This window comes from Fusarium pseudograminearum, chromosome 3 (genome assembly GCF_000303195.2).
Source record: "Fusarium pseudograminearum CS3096 chromosome 3, whole genome shotgun sequence".
Lineage (NCBI taxonomy): Eukaryota > Fungi > Ascomycota > Sordariomycetes > Hypocreales > Nectriaceae > Fusarium > Fusarium pseudograminearum.
The window spans coordinates 4,623,765-4,646,289 of NC_031953.1; the positions used below are offsets into that span (position 1 = coordinate 4,623,765).

A 22,525-nucleotide genomic window follows, 5' to 3' on the forward strand; every position below is an offset into this window, starting at 1 on the left:
GATATCTATGACATGGCCATGCTCGTCATGATGAAAGCAAGTACTAATATATCTCATGATTATATCGAACAAAGTTCACCATGCAACTTGGAAACTACAAAACCCAGCATCAAGGCATACAGCAGTCATACTAGAAATTTGAATATTAATCTAGTGAGCATGATAAATAACGAGGCACGCGAGCTCGATAATTGAATATGCCATCGGATACTAATCTGATAACTTAAACCGAGAGTGGGGTTGACTGTTGGCTGACTAAGGTTTAGAAGTTAGCGCGGAACGTTTTAGAAACTGCTTTCTCAAAATTTTGGATGATGTCGTCCAGTGGTAGGCTAGTCCGACGTCGCCATAGACATACATTTAGATTATTAAGTCGCCTCCACCAAAACTGCACTGGTGATGCGGACAATTGCGGCCTACACTAACCTTGCCGACTGCGTCTGATAGAGCTTCTCATCCCATTCTTCTCTCCTTTTTTACACATAATTCCTCTTCCCTAATTGTCGATTGATTCATTACAAGCTAGCTGCCCACCGCGGGGAGCTTCTACCTCCTCTCTACTCCAATCCCAGCTCCAGCTCCGTATTCGCTTCACAGTATCGCATCATTGCGCATCATCCACCATGATTCCTCGTTCACGACACTCGGGACGTCTCATTCTCGAGCGCTCTCTCGTTCATGTAACACGAACCTCTTCCGAAGCCGCCGCTGCCCGATGGGCTTCTTCTCCCGCCTACCGCAACCATCACATCTGCGGCCGCCGGCTCCCCGCTATCCAGCCGCGATTAGTCGCTGCAGCTTTCTCAACATCCGCCCGAGTCGCGAAAGAAAAGGACAACAGTGATAAAGGCTTCTTCGAGTCTGCCATTGAGCCTTTGACCGAACCCTTGTCCGAGGAGGAGGCCAAGGCGAACGTCGAGAACAAGCGCAAGGAAGCTGATGGAACGATATTGGCCGAATCGAAGAACCCAGGCCCTGACTCACCAGGATCTGGCAAAAACGATGGTGGTAGTCAATCGCAGGATGGGAAGGCAGGTAGCGCCGCAGGAGGCGCCGGCTCAGGATCAGGTGGTGACAACTCAGGTGGTGATGGAAGCCGCCGCGGCCGTAAGCCTTCTTCTGAGAAAGCTCTCCAGAAACCTGTAGTGCCTGAGGTCTATCCTCAGGTTCTAGCGATTCCCATCGCCCGAAGGCCGCTTTTCCCCGGTTTCTATAAGGCTATTACCATTAAGGATCCCGAGGTGGCAAATGCAATCACCGAATCGATCAAGCGTGGTCAGCCATATGTTGGAGCTTTCTTGTTCAAGGACGAGAACGAGGACGAGGATGTGATTCGAAACCCCGAAGACGTCTACGACGTTGGTGTTTTCGCTCAAATCACAAGTGCCTTCCCTATCCATGGCCAAGAAGGTGCTTTGACTGCCATTCTGTACCCTCATCGCCGTATCAAGCTGTCTAGTCTGCTACCACCTGGTGGCCAAGACACTGCTAAGAAGACCGACTCCAAGACTGATACCAAGGCCGAACCTGCGCCGGAACCGATTCCCCAGAAGCCTGCTGAAGAGGAAGCTACACCCGAGAAGAAGGGGGATGTTGTCGCCAGCTTCGAGGAGAGCGCCGTTGAGAAGAAGCCTGACCAGGTTGCTGAGAAGTACGAGCCAACATCATTCCTCAAGAGATACCCTGTTAGCTTGGTCAACGTCGAGAACCTCGTCGATGAGCCCTACGACCCCAAGAGCCCCGTCATTCGCGCTGTCACCAATGAGATTGTCAACGTTTTCAAGGAGGTTGCCACAATGAACAATCTGTTCCGAGACCAAATTTCTACCTTCTCTATGAGCCAGTCTACCGGAAACGTTACATCAGAACCTGCCAAACTTGCCGATTTTGCTGCCGCTGTGTCCTCGGGCGAACAGAAGGAGCTTCAAGAAGTCCTTGGGTGCTTGAATGTTGAGGAGAGGATGCAGAAGGCTCTTGTGGTGCTCAAGAAAGAGCTCATGAACGCCCAGCTGCAATCCAAGATTAGCAAGGATGTGGAGAATAAGATTAGCAAGAGACAGCGAGAGTACTGGCTTATGGAACAAATGAAGGGTATCCGCCGTGAACTTGGCCTTGAGTCTGACGGCAAGGATAAGCTTGTCGAAAAGTTCAAGGAAAAGGCAAACAGCCTTGCCATGCCCGAAGCTGTACGCAAAGTCTTTGATGAGGAGCTTAACAAGCTCGCTCATCTTGAAACCGCTGCCTCTGAGTTCAACGTGACAAGAAACTATCTCGATTGGCTCACCCAAATCCCCTGGGGCAGGAGAAGTGCTGAGAACTTTGGCATTCCTCACGCCGTTAAGATCCTGGATGAGGATCACCACGGTCTGAAGGATGTCAAGGACCGCATTTTAGAGTTCATCGCCGTTGGCAAGCTTCGAGGCACTGTTGAGGGTAAGATCCTCTGCTTTGTCGGGCCTCCTGGTGTGGGTAAGACAAGTATTGGAAAATCTATTGCTCGTGCTCTCAACCGAGAATACTACCGATTCAGTGTCGGTGGCCTCACTGACGTCGCTGAGATCAAGGGTCACCGAAGAACCTACGTTGGTGCTCTACCTGGTCGTATGATTCAGGCTTTGAAGAAGTGCCAGACTGAGAACCCCTTGATCCTGATTGATGAGATCGACAAGATTGGCAGAGGTTACCAGGGTGATCCTTCATCTGCTCTGCTTGAGTTGCTCGACCCCGAGCAGAACAGCTCCTTTTTGGATCACTACATGGATGTGCCCGTGGACTTGTCCAAGGTTCTGTTCGTGTGCACTGCCAACATGACAGACACTATCCCTCGCCCTCTTTTGGATCGAATGGAGCTCATCACCCTTTCAGGCTACGTCGCTGACGAGAAGATGGCTATTGCTCAACGCTATCTTGCTCCTGCTGCCAAGGAGACTGCTGGACTTCAAAACGCCGATGTCACTTTGAGCGAGGAGGCTGTTGAAGAACTCATCAAGTCATACTGCCGTGAGTCCGGTGTCCGAAACCTCAAGAAGCAGATTGAGAAGGTATACCGAAAGTCTGCCCTCAAGATCGTCCAAGAGCTTGGCGAGGAGGTTCTACCTGAAGAGGAGGCTCTCACCGAGGAAGGCAAATCTGCTCTTGAGGAGGCCGAGAAGAAGAGCAAGACGGAGGCTACCGTAGAAGGCAAGGAGGCTAAGGGGTCCAGCTCGAACGAGACTGGCGCCGCTACGGAGAAGCCTCGCAAGGCTCTCAAGGTTCCTGACTCTGTTCACGTTGTTATTGGCAAGGATAACCTGACTGACTACGTCGGCCCACCCGTATTCACCTCTGACCGTCTCTATGAGGTCAGTCCTCCTGGTGTTTCCATGGGTCTCGCCTGGACGCAAATGGGTGGTGCTGCCATGTACATCGAGTCCATTCTTCAAGCTCCTCTCCGGCCCTCCACACGGCCTCACCTTGAGATCACCGGTAACCTTAAGAACGTCATGAAGGAATCCACCACCATCGCCTACTCTTTTGCCAAGTCCTTTATGGTCAAGCAATTCCCTGACAACCATTTCTTCGACAAGGCCAAGATGCATCTCCACGTCCCCGATGGAGCCGTCTCTAAGGACGGCCCATCGGCAGGTATCACCATGACCACTTCGCTCCTGTCACTTGCTCTTGATGCTCCTGTAAACCCTACAGTTGCAATGACTGGTGAGATCACACTCACCGGAAAGGTGTTGCGCATCGGCGGTCTTCGCGAAAAGACCGTCGCTGCTCGACGCGCTGGCTGCAAGACAATCATATTCCCTAAAGACAACATGTCCGATTGGCTAGAGCTTCCCGAGGTACGTTTATTCCAATTATTTCGAATTTCAATGGAATTGTTGCTAACAACTACTTATAGAACATCAAGGAGGGCCTTGAAGGCCATGCCGTGGCTTGGTACCCTGAAGTCTTCGATCTTGTTTTCCCCAACATTGATAAGGAGCAGGCCAACAAGTGCAAGATTTGCGAGTGGAAGGCTCAGCAAAAGAAGAGTGATGCCGAGCCTGCTGAAGAGGAGGACTAATCACGAGGCGCGCACAGCGTTCTCGTTGATACAATGTAGCTATGCAGCTGCTGCCTTGCACTAGATCAAAAAGAACTGGTGTGAGGACAGCTGCAAGGCATGATTTGAGAGGCGTTTGGGCATGGGGTGAGAACTTAGATGAACGATATAAAGACTCCTACTCTTGTTATTACCAATATGTGGACACTGTACTATTAGAAGCATGCATTAGTGGTTTGTTTTGGGGGCATAAGGCAGCGTGTAGTTGACGCCTCCATGTATAATTTACATGTATGAAAGCGACATACGTCATCCTACTTTACTATTTGGGTTGTTATTTTGTGAACTGTCAGATCATTTGGCTCAAGTTTGAACATAGTTGTTAGTACCATGACGCTCATAAGCCTCGTTTATGCCAGTAACAGCACGTGGGTAATATCTGCTATGTTTGGGAGGTGTAGTTCGAGGCCTGCAATGTGGTTGCAGCTTGCAATGTAGGCCACTTGGAGGGTTCCAACATGCTGTACCATAATCCTATTATCGGCTGACCGTTGAACCAATGGGTCGGAGCAAAAATAAAAGGCTGTCTTCCTGGATCCTGGGCTGTTTACTTCCGGACCTGGACCCTTCCGAGTGACTTGATTATACCTTTCCTCGATGGCCAAGACATTGCCTTTTAAGATCCGCTTCTCGGTCTATGGCGGCGCGGGATCGACGGGCCCAGGCACGGCACGAGCCTAGCCGTGTATTAATAGATATTTGGCCAAACAAAGAACAACAATCGCACTACAGTCTGAAAGTTTATCTTTGTCCTTCTCGTCATCATAACCTTTGACACTATCTCAAGCGTCACAGCAAAAAGAAGACACCGTACTTCGTAGGATCGACTAAAGTAAGCGATCCGAGACACAAATCTGCCGGGGCAGCCACCTTGCAAGGGCCAGTTGGCACCCAACCGAAGGTCTCAAGAAATCTGGAAGGCCGTTCGTACATATGCATATGTACCGGGAGTGTGTCGCGGCCCCATTGCTTGCATGGCGAACCGACAACCTGTCAAGACTAGGTAGCCTCACTCAAGAATTGCCCCCAGCGGGCCATTCTGATTGATGCTGCTGTGCTGCACTAATGCCTGACCCCACGCGAGGCTCTTTGGGGATCTTGGCTGGTGGATTGGGCCTCAGTTCGCGTAAAGCTGAAAGCATCTCCAGTCCCTGTGTGACGTGACCCTTTCAATAATTGAGACGAGAGGGAAGAAAGTTGAAAGTTTGACAAACCACGCAAATGGGTAAGCTTAGGTATTTCCTTCCTGGGGCAGGTGCCTGATGGTGTGCGCGATTTGGAGGATCCGGAATGGAAGAGAGCAAAGTCGCATTGGGTATCTTCATGACAGTGTAATTGGTTGATGGAACGGTCTGCTGGACTGGTGATATTACGCATCGTGTCCTCGTTGGCGAATCGTGCAGGGGTCCATACTGGAGTTTGATACGACAATTGCTCTTCTGCGCTGCACGCTGTTCGAGTGCTTGCTGGCTGTACGATACGACCTCAAGTTTGGATGTCCAAACACCTTGTACAATGCATCGCATGCAGTGCCTCGAACTCGCTGTTCTACTCAGCATCAAGTTTGCTTGACATATGCCATTCGCAAACCAAACCCAGCTAGCCGTTGTCCGCCTCGAATTAGAGGCCTAGAACGTCCATCTCGCAATGGATACCATCCAAACAGGAGTTGTCAAACAGTTATTGCGGTGTGCGACCGGTCAGCCCTTTCGTGGTGCTTATGATGATGGCGTATGCATTGGACTATTATGCGTCTTCTCGTGCGAGTTTGAAAGTCAGCAGCAACATGACGCACGTTCATCAATGCATTCTTCGGTAAGACACGCATGCGCTTTCCTTTGAGCCAATGCCAAAATGTGTAGATAGTTCTCGGATGTAATACTCGGTTAGTCCCTGGGATGACCCGACCCTTGGTTACCAATGGTGTGGTTGTAAATTGCAGCCGAGGGACTATGTGTACAGTGAAGCTGTCACGATCTCTGTTTTGAGCAGGGGACTCGCTTGACAGGCGATGATGGATCATGACGAAGCCAGTTTTGATCAGGTGGGTTTAGAATGCGGAAGTGGATGTCTAAACTGCCATGTTTTAACGGAGAAGGAGCTTTGGATATGCAATTTCATCCCTGCGCCTTCTTTTTGCATGTTGCCTTTTTGCGCTGCACCTTCCTCTTCACATGGTCGGTTTATTCCGTATCTAGTAGTAGCAGGTAAGCAATTATTATCTGGGAATCGTAAAAATGCAAATTTGTCTCCATCCGCGTGCTACAGACTTTGCACATTTGGTATACGGCACCAACTCTAAAACATAATTGAACCGTGCACTCTCACTCTTTCACATCACCAGATAAACCAGTGCCAATTATTTGGATGTCCGATCCGCTCACAGTTCGAGTCTTGAAGCCTGACCAGGACACTCACACTCTCCGTGCCTAACCTAACGATGCATCACCGCCTTCCCCTGCGCTGAAGCAAACGCAAACTCGTGTCTAGCGTCGATGGAATGGGACGAGACAAGGGCATCTGAAAGGGGCCAACTCATCGATCGTTCCCCACCAACGAGCCGTCCACCGTCACCGTATCTCTCGAGAGAGGATGACACTACGAGTCGCAGACCAGCCAGGCGAGAACACAACTTGCTTGCCATGGAAGACAATGCTCGCCTAGCAGGGTCGTTTGGCTATCTAGTTTTGGAGATTGATGATGAAAGTTCCAGTATGGTGGGATGAATGGGGGGGCCATCGTTACGACGCCCACGTTGAAAAAGCCATGTACAAACGTCGTCAAGTCAAGCAACGACCCCTGATAGTCCCCAGTAAGTCTGGGGCAAAGTACCACCACAGCCCTGTGCTGACATCTGGGTTTGGGCAGTGGTGGCTTTGCTTTACTTTGCAGCGTGAAGTGAAGTGAGCAGTCGCACACATGGCATGTGTCGCAGTTGATTGCATCCAGCCCCTTCACAGGGCGGTCCGGCCAGAGCGTCATCAAGGCACAAGCTTGGCCTGTACAAAAGGAATCACACGCCGTGACGGATGTTCTGTACAGGTGGTAGTGTGGCTCAGGCTCCTAAAGAGGCCCAAAGCAATCAAGGCCTAACTGGGTGCTAAACCAAACGTCAGAAGCCAGCCAGCCAGCGCCTCCTCCACCCGCTCCGCCCGTCCCCGTTGTCGTCCGGCCGCGACTAAAAGCCAACTATCCACTCAGCCCACACACACACACATGTCCAGTCAGAGTCCACATCCACCACTATTGCCGCCGCTGCGTGCCCGTTTTTGGCTTTAGACCTCATTGTTACTGTCCATTGAATATCAACAGGGCGTCCATCGCAACTCCATCTGAACCATCTTCTGCTGCCTCAGGCTTTTTTTACTACATCTTACCCGGGCAAATTCTTACTCACGCATCACGATAATTTCCCAATGCTTTAAAGGTTCCAACGCACTGATACTAATTACACCTCCGGCTTCGCTACCCGTGTGTTCGACCGCTCATCCAGAAGACCCGCTTCTCACCGACCGTTGCATTATCCCAGCCTCCCCAGGGCAGATATACCGACTGCAGCAACAACTTTCTTTTCTGGCTTGCTTTTGTATGGGCCAAGCATTGAGAAATTTCTCATCTTGCTTTTCTGGTCTTGAATCCTCATCCTTCATTGTCGAACTGGAGTCATTTCTTGGTGTACTTGGTGGTCTTTCACATTTGATGCTTGTTGCTGGCTGGCATATTTCACCGTTGCCATTTCATCGACGTCTCCTATCTACATGGTAGCTGGTTTCCCATATCTTTCCTAAAAAGCCCTTTGTTTCTATAACGAGCACACGTTGTGAAACGATACAGCGTGGTGCATGCGTTACCGGACACCGACTTAACATTGTGCTGCCGTCACTAAGTAACAATCGAATCATTACCGTTTCTGACACACCAGCTTGGCTTGATACCGACATCAATTGTTAGTTGTGCTTGAAAGCAGAAACACATATACAGTCGCATTGTCGCGGCCATGGCTCAGGCCGGCGTCATACCGTCCGAGCCATCGCAACCACTTCACACACCAACGGCACTATCCGGTCCCCAGGGGTTCTTTCGAAAGCTCTTTAGCAGGCAACATGGGAGCGGATCTCTGTCAAAACCTGTAGAGCAACCCAAAGACATTCAACATGAAGACGAATCAACTGACACCAATAAGGGCGGGCTGATCAGTCGAATGTCTCGAAGGGTTGTACCAGGATTACCTCGATCGCAGACGTTCAAACGACAAATATCAGAAAGAAGGACTAATCTATCGCCGGTCCAACCAACGCCAGACGAAAGACGAGCAGTGTCTATGGACAGACGCTCTAATAGAGCACGGAGTTCATCAGCCCAACCCGCAATCAACCCCCGTCTTAGCGCTCCGAGTTTTCTTGCTTCCCCCCTGGACGAAACCCCACGATTTGTTCCTTCAATATCCGTCGATAACGTGGCAGATGTATCTTCCCAAGACTCAACCACAGAGTCTTTGCACCGGGATGACGATGTTACACTTGCCGACGACTGTCCAGTACAGGACAGCCTCTCTACTGCAGATACTCATTCCATATCAGCATCACAGTATGAAGCCCTCATCCATGAGGAGCTCGAAAAGACTTGGATATTGAATCTCAGCATGCACTTCCGTGATCGATCAAGGCGGGAGAAATTCTTTGTCACGTATCGTGAACGTGATCATCTTTGGCGGCGTGTAACAATCTCTCTGGATTACCGAGATGCACCCCCAAATTCATTGGAGATGGATCTGATCCACACACACTTCCAACGAGAGAAAAGCGCAAAGATTTATGAGGCCATTCGCGAAAGCTTGCGAGACATTCAGTTTTACGACACTGTAACAAATCTGAAGCTTCAGACCACTGACGGCAGGCTTCACGTTCACGTAGTTGAGGATGGAAATGTAGGTGCACATTGAGGAACCAACAAGAGCAAAGCTAACAGTTGCCAGGAAATCATCCAATACCCAACTGTTGCTCAGATCAAGCACCTAGGATGCCGTCGCATTCGAGAGAGGGATATTGTATTTGAATCACACATGTCTGGATTTGTCTACAAAGTCAATGTTAATGGCCACACACTCATTAAGAAGGAAATCCCAAGCCCCGACACTATAGACGAGTTTCTTTATGAGATCAACGCCCTTAACGCATTACGATTTTCACGCAATGTCATTCACTTTTACGGTGTTGTGGTGGACGATGATGATCAGCACGTGAAGGGACTCCTTATCAACTATGCAGACCAAGGAGCTCTGATCGATGTTATATACGAGCATTGCAAAGATGGCGATTATGGTCTGCCGTGGAAGACAAGAGAGAGATGGGCGCGACAAATCGTGGAGGGGTTATCTGACATACATGAATCCGGATTTGTGCAGGGTGACTTTACCTTATCAAACATCGTTATAGATGGATATGGCGATGCTAAGATCATTGACATCAACCGAAGAGGATGCCCAGTAGGATGGGAGCCTCCGGAAGCGACACCACTCATCGAGAGCAACCAGCGCATTACGATGTATATTGGTGTCAAATCGGACCTTTACCAGCTAGGCATGGTTCTGTGGGCTCTGGCAGCGCAAGAAGACGAGCCAGAAGCCCAGGGACGACCCTTGATACTTGGTCCCGAAGTGAACATTCCGGATTGGTATCGACAGATGGCCGAAGTCTGCTTGAGCGATGACCCGCGCATGCGACTTCAGGCAGCTGCATTACTGGAAATGTTCCCTCAACCAGGAGAGAGCGAAGGCCGTGGCCGACTCAATCCTCCGGAGTCAGTGGCAGACGAAGGCTACACTTTGCAACAGTACCTGGGTGACGGATACCATCCAAACAACCTCCCGCAGATCACGGCGATGGAGCCATCCAGCGACTGGTCATATGTAAACCAGCCACGTCCGGATGCAAGCCCTGCCAGGTACGAACCGTATCGCTATACGCGCGGTCGCTCCCCCCCTAGTCCCCTACCGAGCAATTGCAATAATTACGATTCCCATCGGGGGTCATACGATGTTGCTGCATGGGCCGCGAATCAAAACATACCCTCGTCATACAGTGATGTAGGGCCCGATGGAACACCAGTTGATGAGACGCCTCTTGCGGACAGGACAGGACTCGTCGATTATGATGCGTTAACGGCACCTGACTCGACTATGGGAAAAAGAGAGACGCCAGCCACTTCGACTACGACACCAAGCCCGACCCATAGTGTGCATGGTAAGGCCCTCCCAAACATCAATCGGCAATCCTTGGTCCAGGAACAGGAGCAGAGGATAGACAGCGACAAGGGGAAGGCAGAAGTCCCGCATCGAGAATTGGTCACCAGTGTCACAAAGCCAGGAAACATCAGCCCAGGCGACAACGATACTGTGGTTAGGGAGCACCAGCAAGACAGGAGGAAGGAGGAAATGGCAAAAGACGATATAAAAACACAGACAAATGTTATTCCACCAGAAAAAAGAGCCGGACTTGTTGAAGGCAAAGTCAAAGTGGCGCGAGCCTCGGAGCATAATCCCCAAAAGAGCTTGGAGGATTTGCCCAAGAACGACGACAGAGCGAAGGAGCCCCAACTACTCAAAGATGGGAACAAAACAGAAACTGACCAGAGGACGTCAGTAGACGAGAAAGACGTCCCAGACGGAAAAGCAGAGGCAAAGGCGGAACAAACCACAGCAAAAATGCAAGGGTCCACAGCACCTGGTGCCTACCAAACCACCCCTGGTTGTACCAAGAAGAAAGATCTGGATGCTGGAAAAGCAGACAGAGCTCCGGAAAGAGAGGCGACTGACGACCACGTCAAGGGCTTCGGATTCTCAAAACCAATTGAGGACCCACGTTTGACGGTTCCCGATAAGCCGGGTCAAAAGAAGCACACAAATTACGACAAATCCACGGGAGTGAAACCTCCACGCGGACTATAACGAATGTCCACGACACGACATGATGAAAACCTAGCCTAGTTTGTTTCTATTTGCATTGGTTTTTCATGATAGTATATTATATTTGTTTATATTAGTGCATAATGGGTAGGCATTCTGCATGAAAGGGCGCAATTTATGTGTGTTGGTTGTTTGTAAGATTCTCTTTGTTTACTTTTGCAATTGAAGAAAGGCTGCGATGTTATTTTCAATGTATATCCGATGTAATTAGTAGTAGTTTATTGATTGCATAACCCAATTAATTGTACTTGATATGTGCTCTGCAAAGCTCTTGTTGACATGCTCGAAGTGAAACGCGGTAGCGCGTTATGAACTGGTTTACACTTGACTGATGCCAGGAACGAACCTTTGAATCCCGAGTTTCATGTTATCAAGAAAAGATTGTGCCTTGAATATGTGATACTGGCATTGCTTCTTGACAACGTCGTCACTAACATGAACCGCTGACTAAGGGGTCTGAAAGCTAAACGCGCGCTACACAAAGGAACAAAGGAAGTGTTCTGGAAACCCATCAAGATCTGTCAAAGATGTGTCACGTGTACATTGGTGAACATAATGATGTATATTTCTGCCTGAGGCGAGAATGAACAACAATGGCAAACTTGGAGGCAACTGTGGAACAGATTGGCTTGGCGAATACCGATCGTTGTCAGTCTTTCCCCAACAGAAACGCAAAAGCTGGGGGAGACGGGAGTCCAGGGTGTCGAAATACGTATCACCCCTGCTCAGTCTCGGAACAAAGGGAGGATAGAGCGAAGCAGGGTAGGGAGCAACGTATGTACCAATGAGGAGAAACATGAACTGACAATTCCATACCGGGGACAGTATGTAATTGTGAATACCGTAGCCGAGGGTCTAGAAATTGAAACCCCAATGATTGACCCACGGATAGTCAGTCGTGTCAGGTAATGAGTAAATGGGCCGAGGCATCGTTCGATCTGGGGTTTAGTCTAGAGGGGCTCGTAGGATTTGGTGCAGGATTGACCGCAGGTTCGCTGTAGGGCTGGATGAGAAAGAGAGATGTGTTGAAGGATCTCCCACATTGGCAAGAGAAGGTGAGATTCAACAATTGTTCGGAAGGAAGAAGATGGTCTGAGGTTCTGAACAAGATATCAAAGACTCGAGTACATGGCATGATATCATCGGGATGTGACGGTAATATCAAGAATGATGTGAGCCAAGGGATCCCTATCATCGAACAAATATTCGGTATCAAACCGAGTATGCACTGTATAACTGTAAACTGTGCAGGAGGCGGGCGTCGAGCCTAGATCTTTGAGATAAGCGTTGAAGCGTCAACGTCAAAACTTGGACGGGAGTCAGTCTCGGCATGCCCGGCCAGCCGGCATGGAAACGGTCGGTACAACTGTTGATTTACACGGGAACAACTACGTTGGGGTCAATTTGCCACTACGATATAGTAGTCAATGCACTGAAGTTGTGACTTTGACCGTTATTTTGTGAGATACATGCATGCCAATATCTACGGTGATTCAGTCCATCGAATGGTAGCTTTGATTAAGTTAATGACAGCCTCTATTATTCTTATCGGACCCTTTGGACGAACAGTCATGTCAGTCTATATCCAGAAATCCACTGGAGCCAGCTCTCGCAAATAGCATCATCCTGTCTGATTTCAAGAATCAGTGGAGCCAATGAATTTTTTAAGCCTCCCGAAGAAAAGGAAAGAAAAAAAAAAAAAAAGGGAAAAAATCGACGTCGATTCGATCCAACCACCACCAAGAGCCCGAGCTTCTGGCGGCTCCGGCTCTTCTTGTGGGAGCTTCCCCTGCAAGGCACGACCGGCTTCCCTTGGGCGCCTTGCCTCTTGCAGACTTGCAAGGCTAGATGGGAGGAGGTACAGGAGTGTCAGGTAGTTTTGTCAGTAAGAGTGGTTGGAGAGTACATTTTCAAAGGTAGAGTCAGTCAAGGTTTGCCTGAAAGGGCATCTAGCCGAGCCCCACAACCAATTGGAGCCGCCAAAAAGTTGTTGGGGAAAGGGTGGGTACGGATCTTGAAATGGAAGTAACGAGGAAAAACGTGTTGAGGCGAAGGAAGGAAGGCAGGAAGTTGTGTTCGACGTCGACCTACAACACTCAGGCCTCAGTCACAGTCACAGTCCCAGTCTTTCGTGTTAGTGCGACTTTTGAATGATGAGTTTGGATGTCCAAGCAACAAGTGACGAGGCGACGTCGCCCATTGATTGTCGAATACGCTACGGCGAAATGGTCAACACAACAAATTTCTATCATGGGCTGATTTAATGGCATCATTGCTTTCTTCAAGGGACTAGGGCGTATGGGAGATCTCGGTATTTATCTTAGATGAGAGCGGGGATATACCGTATTGTATGTAATCTGATATGCAGTGGCTGTTAAACGCTGTAGCACTCACTTACAGCTGAGGACTGTATGCAGGCAGTCAGTGACTTGGAGAGACAACCTATCAGCACTGGAATTAAGAGGTGTAAAAGTGCTCCGTATGTACTGTCTCGCTCTGTCTGATGATCAAAAGTACTGATGGTCGTCAAATTCCCCAAGATATTCGTATGCGTGAATGCCAACAAAACGAACCCTTGAATACGTGCAGTAATAGTACAAGCCATTCTAACTACCTACTAAGGCATTTCCTTTATTCATGATACATACCTCACTTTCACTCTCGCTCTCACGAGACGGGATGGATCGTTACTAGGAAGCTATCGGAACGGAAAGACGGGACTGGTCTATACCAACCTTAGACTGGTATTGTCGGTCCCGTCGGTTAGGTCGTGATGTGAAGTGAAGTGCAGTTGCTTTTTTTTTCTTTTCCGCCCGTCCATATCCCCAATGGATTTCTCCCCTGTCACTAAATGTACGGTGGGGTGTGCCACATACGCAATATTCAACCTCAAACCTTCACACTCGCGTCAAGAATGTCAACGTCCAGGCATATGCCTCTGATAAGGAGAATGTGCCATTCGTTCTCATCAATCTTCACAAGCAAAGAGCTTTGATGCAATCGAAACGCCGAGGTTTCCAAGAAATCGTGTCAATATTGCATCATGATCTTAGACAAGACCAGATTGCGCCTATCAGTAAACTTCAACAGATTGCAAGATTGCCCCAACATCAAACCCAAAGCCTCCAGAGCATGAAGCACTCACAGTCCGAGTACCTATCGCCCATCGTCTGATCTTGTCTTGTCGCTCCATTGTGATAGACACCGACAAAGACCTGCCCTTGGCTGTCTGAAGCTGAGTTGCCTCTAGACTTCAGGGTCGTCAATTCACAAACCCCAGCTCTTCTGTTTCGTGCCTCCCCCAACCTTGAATTTGCCGCTGCGACAAGGCTTATCCGCCAAAACTCCACCTTGAACCTGGAACTGGACTCGTCTTTTCTTTGCCTCCTCACTGAAAGGTCCTGTCTCTCCACCTGTCCCTCCACTTTGTCTCACATCTCACGCCTCACACCCACACAATCGACACCCACGCCCCTCCCCAGTCCCTTCCGCCGCTTCCTCATCCTACCTATCCTCTTCGCCTAGCTCCGGCAAGGGTCTGATAGTATAAAGCCCTTTTGGAGTCCACCACTTCAACCCGACCTGAATTCTTTCCCTCGAACAACCTCCTTCGATCCTTATTCCTTTTCACCTTTTGTTTAGGATATCATTTATCCTAAAAAGGTTCATTCTTCCCTTCACTCTTTCGAGTAACCATCAGCCTTTGGTTCTCGTGTGTTGGGACTTAATAATCAAGTCGACGATATTTGCCATCGCCCAACTTCAATAAATTATCGGCAACTCAATCGACATGGCGACAGCTACTGCTGCGGGCAAGAATGCCTCGCCATTCCCTGATGGCACCAAGGACTATGTCCCTCTCCGAGCCGGCGCTGCCAAGAAGGACGCCAACAAGCCTCACATCTCCGATACTCCCATGACCTGGAGTAACTGGCCCCAGCACATCAACTGGCTCAACACAACACTTGTTGTTTTCGTTCCCTTGATGGGCTTCATCTCCGCCTACTGGGTCCCCCTCCAGCTCAAGACCGCTCTCTGGGCTGTCTTTTATTATGTCCACACTGGTCTCGGTATCACTGCTGGTAAGTCAAATCGCCAAGGGATTGTAGAAGCCACGAACTTGAATTTGAAACTTACATATTCCAGGTTACCATCGAATGTGGTCTCACTCCGCCTACAAGGGCACTACTCCTCTTAAGATTTACCTCGCTGCCGTCGGCGCCGGCGCCGTCCAGGGCTCCATCCGATGGTGGTCGTATGGCCACCGAGTTCACCACCGATACACCGATACCGACAAGGACCCCTACTCCGTTCGCAAGGGCCTCATGTACTCCCACATGGGCTGGATGGTTCTCAAGCAGAACCCCAAGCGACAGGGCCGAACTGACATCACCGATCTCAACGAGGATGCCGTCGTCGTCTGGCAGCACAAGAACTACATCAAGTGCGTTCTCTTCATGGCTCTTGCTTTCCCTGCTATCGTTGCTGGCCTTGGCTGGGGTGATTGGTGGGGTGGTCTCGTCTATGCCGGTATCCTTCGTGTTTGCTTCGTCCAGCAGGCTACCTTCTGTGTCAACTCGCTTGCCCACTGGCTCGGCGACCAGCCTTTCGATGACCGCAACTCCCCTCGTGACCACGTTATCACTGCTCTTGTCACCCTTGGCGAGGGTTACCACAACTTCCACCACGAGTTCCCCTCCGATTACCGCAACGCTATTGAGTGGTGGCAGTACGACCCTACCAAGTGGAGCATCTGGCTCTGGAAGCAGCTTGGTCTTGCCTATGAGCTGAAAGAGTTCCGCGCCAACGAGATTGAGAAGGGTCGTGTCCAGCAGCTCCAGAAGAAGCTTGACCAGAAGCGTGCCACTCTCGACTGGGGTATTCCTCTTGAGCAGCTTCCCGTTGTTGACTGGGACGACTTTGTTGCCCAGTCCAAGGCTGGAAAGGGCCTCGTCGCTATTGCCGGTGTTATCCACGATGTTACCGACTTTATCAAGGACCACCCTGGTGGTAAGGCTCTCATCAACTCCGCCATTGGAAAGGATGCCACTGCTATCTTCAACGGTGGTGTTTACTTACACTCCAACGCTGCTCACAACCTTCTGTCTACCATGCGTGTTGGTGTCCTCCGCGGCGGTTGCGAGGTTGAGATTTGGAAGCGTGCTCAGTTCGAGAACAAGGATATCACCTATATGAACGACTCTGCTGGCCAGCGCATCATCCGTGCTGGTTCGCAGGCTACCAAGATTGTCCAGCCTGCTGCCAGCGCTGACGCTGCTTAAGTAGCACGACAATTACCATAACGACAAGAGGATGAAGAAGATAATTAGGGAATGTGCGATATCAGGGATATGAGATGCGTCATGTCGTCTAAAGACATGTCGTTGAAAGGGTGTGGGGATACAGTCAGCCACTGTCACATGTCAGAGATATGGACTGGTCAACTCCACACCCATCCTGCGAGAAGGATACGAAAAGCACAAGACGTTTTCAAACGTGAAATCATAAATTCGACTCATGAATGGCGTTGGGGGGTTTCATTGTTTCTTTTTTTAAAAGACTGCTAAGCTTGCATGGAATACCAAGATAAGATGGTCAAAACAAACAAACGAGAGCATATGGACCAGGAACCGGTTCAAAAGATAGTATGACTACTCGAAAATACAAAATTTTGGAAATTACCATTGAAGTTTCCCGTGATGAAATGTACATGATTTCCCTTTTACTCTATTAAAGCACTAAACTTTGAAAGATACTTGTGCGTTTGGCTCAAGTTTTCCAAGGCGAACGAACACACCGCGGCATAGCACCTGTCATTTTCAAGGTGAAATAGGTACCTATTTAGTGGGCTTTCACAATTTCCAAAGTTCAATACTGACTTTGCAATTTTTTTACATATTAATAGTACATCTGCCTTTACTAACTAATTTACACATACCTATATGTTTTTGTCTTCAGAAATGTTTTCCTTTTAAATGACATTCAAACACATATGCCCGCTTATACCAAAGACGATTGACTCGAGTCCAAGATAGCACATGTTGAAATACCAGCAAGAAATGTATACTCTCTTTAGCACTCTTTAACTCTTAGAATTAACTTCAAATGCTATTTGGCACTGTAGTTGTTTTAGAAACAGTATACTTTGCAGTAGAGTTCAAAATAAATCGGATCGTTAAAAAGGAAACCACCATGACATGAAGCAGGCTCGGCTACTGGTTTGGCTCGCTTTAAGATAGGTTACCCAGAGGATTTGTCAGCAAGCATGAGTGATGGGACATTTACTCGGCACGATCATAACCACAGGGAGATATCCCAGTGCGGACACTATCCGCTGCTTCTGAACGACACCGGTCACAACTCAGTCGACCGGCGAATAAGCTGTGTTGCTTGCTACTGCTGCATCGAATGTGTTGTAGTTGGAGCTAGAGCTGCGGATAGCAGTTTTTCGGGCGCCATATTTCCCCAATGCATTGGACGCAATCAGGGAAAACGAGAACACTCCTGACGCTAGGTGAAGATCAGAACTCTTCAGCTGCCTGGCAGTATGATTGGGGGGCGGAGGAGGGGCACTACACCAGGGCCCGGGCCTCAGGTGTACTGTGATCACCGGAGAGTCATGCTGGTTGATCTGTGTCTTGGTCCAAGAAGCTGATACTGCATCTTTTGATAACGACAGGCTCAAGGAGTGGCCATACGTGCCTTCTGCACCGCCAACTCTGAGCTTTTGGCCCATGCGCCATTAGGCGTCTGACGATAGCATAGCAGTCGTCCATCGTCACCGGTGCTGCCCAAAATGTGGCCATCATCGTCGAAACCAACACGCCATACTGGTGTGCGATGGTTGTCAAGCTTGGATATCTCTGCGAACTTGTGCTTGACCTGGCCTGGCTGACCCGACCATTGTCGATCATTGTGGGAGCCAGACTTTGCGAGGCTTGCGCTGAGACTGGAGTTGTGATGTTGGTGATAACTATGGGAGGGCTGAAGTTGTGGTGTCGTTGCCTGTTTCTCCGTCGGTGTCGCTGTTCCGTTGGTTCTCAACTGAGGTGTAGACTCTCTTGTTGATAAATGAGGGGCAGACCGCAGGAGATCAGCTGCTGACCATGATTTCCCATCGTCGTCCGAATAAGGTGTCTCGATGCGGAAGACACGTGCATAACCGTCTTGACAAGCCGTTGCTACAACATCATAGCCTCTAATGTTCCCAGGTGCCCATGCTACATCCCGTACCAAGCCTCGATGACCAGACAATTCCACCGCTAGATAGAATTCTTTTTGAGTTTGCTGAACGCCCATGGATGATGCAACGATATCTCGCGATCGGTATACCTTGACAGTATCCATTGTAGCGACAACGAGGCCGAGGGAGTCTGAAGGTACGCCAGCTCGCAGAGCTGTATAACATGGCTCTGGATTCGGGTCGAAGCGAACACGGAATGCTAGCTCCTCACCTCTATTGGGTTTTGGCGCAACACTAAACTCGTCGATAGACGCATATTCGGAAAGATTCTCAGGCTGGTCGTTTTCGTATACAGTTAGACGGCCATCAGTCGCTAGAAGAGCAAGGTACGTATGCCGTGTCTCTTCATTGTGCTTCATTGAGAATGATCGGTAGGGCGCTTTGTTAGATCGCGTATCAAACGCTGGCTTTCCGTTGCCAGCACGTCCAGTGCAGAATCTTCGACCAGGTGCAGCGGAAGGGTCCTCGGCCCAGAGTCGGAACCAGCCCTCAATGCCAAGGGAGGCGATCAAGTTGGGATACACAGTTGCAGGAAGCCATTGAATCTGGAAATTAAGGAAAAGAGATCAGCATGCATGTGCGACAGGATGACACAGAGAACAGAGAATATTTGGAGACAAGGGGCATTTTTTTTTCTTTCTTTGAAAGGGGGGCTGCGTTACCTCTAGAATCTCTCCGCCATGCGCAGTCCAGGTATCGCAAAGACGCCATGTGCCATCCTTGTGGCGGTTGAAGACACGGATCTTGCCATCTACAGAGCCGGTTGCGCAGCGATCACCATAAGTGTTGAATGCGACGGCCTGGACGAGATCTTTATGGCCATGTTGAAGGTTGAGGTCAAATGCTGGTGTTTCCTCGCCTGGTGAGGGGGGGATAGAAACGCTCATTGTGTATGGAGTGCGGAGGTTTGAGGGCCCCGGGTGGTCGAGGAGAGGTGGCTAGTGATTGATTATGCTGTGCCTCGTACTATGAAGCAAGGTCCGGTCCGATATCGTCGTGTGGTGTCAGGTGTTGAGGTCGGTGGTGTTGTGTTGTGTTGTTGACATAGCTCCACAGCGGCTCAATTGAATTGAAGCTTAGTTTCGGTACGTACCGAAGCTGTCCTGTCTTGTCCTGTCAAAATCCATGCAATGCATGTTCCCCGCGTGCCTGATCTAGAGGCCGGTCCAATCATTATGAAGCATTTAGATGTGCTGACATTGTGATATTTAGCAGGTAGATGGTCCTCAGGGTATCAGAAAAATTGACCGCTGTAAGTATAGAAGATAACATTATTAGGGCATCTTATGCCACTTAAGACTATGCTTCTTAGACTACTTATTTCTCTGCCCTTAGGCTTAGGAGGCCAACTTTTCTGCTACCCACGATTTCGATGACCTCGTCAATTATCTTGACAGCTTGGGGGTGAGACTTTATCGATGATACCAATAAATAATTGTTGATTAGAGTTGGGCCACCTCCACCGCTGAGAGTCAAGTAATCGTTTAGCTTTTCTTTAACGACCAAAACCCTCGTGTGGGTTCATAGGAGATGTCATGATGGCATTATATAGGTACCTAAGTCGCAGGTAGTTCATCATGTTCAAAAGCGGAAGGTATACTATACTTTCGAAGCAAACTCAGCACGGTAACTTTAGCAATGAAACCTCTGATTCAATCATTGTAACTTTCGAAAAGTAGCGGCCCATACTGTTATAGCCGGGAAAATTATCATGAGCATGTGGCACTGTAGTTACAGGTGCAGGGATCCTCCACACTGATTTGTCCCCTAGCGGCTCCACAGGCATTAGGGATTATCTAGAGCTTCTCAGCCTCGCCAAACTTCAACGTAAACATTCCTTCTTCACAGCATCGCGTTCGACCAACTTATGATATATCAGAAAAAGGATAATACACAATGGCTCATCTATTAAACCCTCTCGCTACAGCATCTCAGCTATATCATAAATCATCTTTCTCATCGCTTCCGCAAGATCTTCAAGACACAATCTTCATCACTTCACAATGCCTCACACAAGTTGCTGGTCAGCTCCTTGAGCTCCCTCAATCCGTTACAGCGCAGGCAAATGTCATTTTGGCACGCTACTGGCTTGTCGGTTCTCCAATGGCCAATGAGTTCAGTGTAAGTTGTCGACCCATAAAGTCTCTCTATAAGTGTCTGGCGATGCTGACTCGTGCTTCAAGGACACATCTGCTGCTGCTCTTTATCTGGTTGCCAAGATGGGACCTCAACCCCGGTCATCACGCGACATATCTAATGTTTATGCTTACCTCTTATCTGAGAACTCATCCTTCTTGCACGTCCAAAGCAGTCCAAAGAATGATCCCAGGTCCTATTACGTGCCCGAAGCCGACTATCACAGCTTTCAGACTCGCATCCTTGCCATTGAAGCCCGGATCCTCTACACGCTTTCATTCGACACCCACGTCTCACTGCCTCATCCACTTGCAATCACTTACCTGCAGACGCTGGACTTTCTCGCGCAGCCCAAGTCCATCATATCTCTGCGCACAATTCAATATCTTAACACAGCTCTCCTCTCGCCTCAGATGCTGTATCTCACCCACCAACCACATGCGCTTGCTACTGCTGCCATTTACAACGCAGCCCGAGACGTAGGCGCTAAGATGCCGGAATGTGAGTGGTGGGAAGTCTTTGACGTTGATCGAGAAGAGCTCGGGTTCCTTGTTGTGGGAATGCGAAGCGTGGAAAACTATCTGCGCAAATTCAAGGAGGAAATGCCCGATCTCAGCACGAGCATGCCTACGCGAAAATTGATAGACGTGGAGCTTCAGAAGAGGGGTGTGGGAAGTGGGAATGTCACTGCCGTCGATGAAGAACAGGAGCTCATGAACATGATGGATAGCAAATGATTGCCTGCTTTCATCCGATGAGTCCTTTCCCCGGTATCGCATCCGGTCCTGCTGCAGCAAAGCACAAGGAGGTACTAGTTAGCATGTCGCGTGCCAGCCAAGACATGCCAATGAGCTGATGGAGCATTGGTGTGGCTCTGCATATTCAAAGTCGAACTTGTGAGCATCAGGCCATTATTTCGAAGTGTGGCGGCTGAAGTCAGCTCGGAGCAGCGGCAGTGACAGGTCAGATCCTGTTTGATGGATCGGACTGTTCAAGTGCGGCATATTAAATCCTCGAAATGGTTCTTTACAGAAAACTTGCAGAGATCTGGAACCCGCCACGAGCGAGCGGATGATAGATGATGGAAGATGGGACGATGCAATGAGGAAACAGATACAGAAGAGAAAACGACTTGTGGTGTGCTCGTGGAAAGATGAAGTCTTGGGAGACGTCCTCGACACACTTCATGCATTAATGTGTATGCATGGCGCTTTACCGGCTCCAGTAAGCCGTGCTGCCATTACCAACTCTTGTGATTAAACAGACGGAATGCAAGACAATCAAGATGAGACGACAGTAGAGTGCAACAGTGACCTCATCTTTGCATCTACGGCCCATTTTATGGTTCTGTATCCCCATGTGACAGTTTACTTTTTACTTTCCACCCCACGATGCGCAATATAAAGCGCCAGAAGCGGTTATCCGACAGAAACCAACAGAGTCAAAGTCAGGAGCGAGATCTTCAATCAAAATTGCATACCTAGCCAATTTCAGGGCTACAAAGAAGGTTCCTCTGACCCAATCAATAGTGTTAGTGACATGCGGTGAAGAAAGAGCCAGGCTGGGACTCAGAGTCTGAACCCCAATCACCCTTGAGGGCATCGTGGAGATGAATGCGGGGATAAAGAACTAAGGCGCTAACCCACGCTGGCGTCTGTTGGGATTTACTCTCAACGTTGCAACATAGTCTCGTGAAAATATACTATGATGTAACTTGCAATGCTGTCGGAGAGTAAGGCGCAAATAACCGGGGTAAGATACCCCGGTTCGACGAGCCAGTTCAGCCTTGGATATCTGAACTGGATACATGATCAGTGATAGATGTGCATGCACAGTATACGGAGTGACCGTGCTTGTCGATCAACAACTCCTCTACGAATTCAGGGAAGAAACCGGGAGCCGATGATGGTCTCATGTTAGACTAGATATCTACAGTATCACAGAAAGCCATGGCGGAAGAGCCTCTCAAAATTTCAACAGTTTGTGGCGTCCCGGCGGTACCACCGACATTAGGAAGTGGCCAACTCGATCCGACGTAGCGTCGAAAAGCTTATCTTTTTCCCATCGGGGAAGCTTGCTAGTCCATGAA

General features: G+C 49.2%; 5 protein-coding genes across 5 annotated transcripts, besides 1 other annotated feature; 4 read left to right on the forward strand and 1 right to left on the reverse strand.

Moving 5' to 3' along the window:
- Positions 1-623: 623 nt before the first annotated feature.
- FPSE_02539 (uncharacterized protein) lies at positions 624-4,054 on the forward strand (the record flags this gene model as incomplete). The annotated part of the gene is made up of 2 exons (XM_009255658.1): positions 624-3,830; positions 3,890-4,054. The coding sequence occupies 2 exons, from the start codon at positions 624-626 to the stop codon at positions 4,052-4,054; spliced, it is 3,372 nt and encodes a 1,123-aa protein (XP_009253933.1).
- Positions 4,055-8,090: 4,036 nt separating this feature from the next.
- On the forward strand, positions 8,091-11,039 carry FPSE_02540 (uncharacterized protein; the record flags this gene model as incomplete). The annotated part of the gene is made up of 2 exons (XM_009255659.1): positions 8,091-9,020; positions 9,069-11,039. 2 exons carry the CDS (start codon positions 8,091-8,093, stop codon positions 11,037-11,039), a joined length of 2,901 nt encoding a protein of 966 aa, XP_009253934.1.
- Positions 11,040-12,733: 1,694 nt separating this feature from the next.
- Positions 12,734-12,770: a repeat region.
- A 2,077-nt stretch (positions 12,771-14,847) lies between these two features.
- Positions 14,848-16,339, forward strand: FPSE_02541 (uncharacterized protein; the record flags this gene model as incomplete). Its single annotated transcript, XM_009255660.1, has 2 exons — positions 14,848-15,139; positions 15,204-16,339. The coding sequence occupies 2 exons, from the start codon at positions 14,848-14,850 to the stop codon at positions 16,337-16,339; spliced, it is 1,428 nt and encodes a 475-aa protein (XP_009253935.1).
- Positions 16,340-17,738: 1,399 nt separating this feature from the next.
- FPSE_02542 (uncharacterized protein) lies at positions 17,739-19,187 on the reverse strand (the record flags this gene model as incomplete). The annotated part of the gene is made up of 2 exons (XM_009255661.1): positions 17,739-18,845; positions 18,963-19,187. 2 exons carry the CDS (start codon positions 19,185-19,187, stop codon positions 17,739-17,741), a joined length of 1,332 nt encoding a protein of 443 aa, XP_009253936.1.
- Positions 19,188-20,196: 1,009 nt separating this feature from the next.
- FPSE_02543 (uncharacterized protein) lies at positions 20,197-21,173 on the forward strand (the record flags this gene model as incomplete). The annotated part of the gene is made up of 2 exons (XM_009255662.1): positions 20,197-20,421; positions 20,484-21,173. 2 exons carry the CDS (start codon positions 20,197-20,199, stop codon positions 21,171-21,173), a joined length of 915 nt encoding a protein of 304 aa, XP_009253937.1.
- Positions 21,174-22,525: the final 1,352 nt, after the last annotated feature.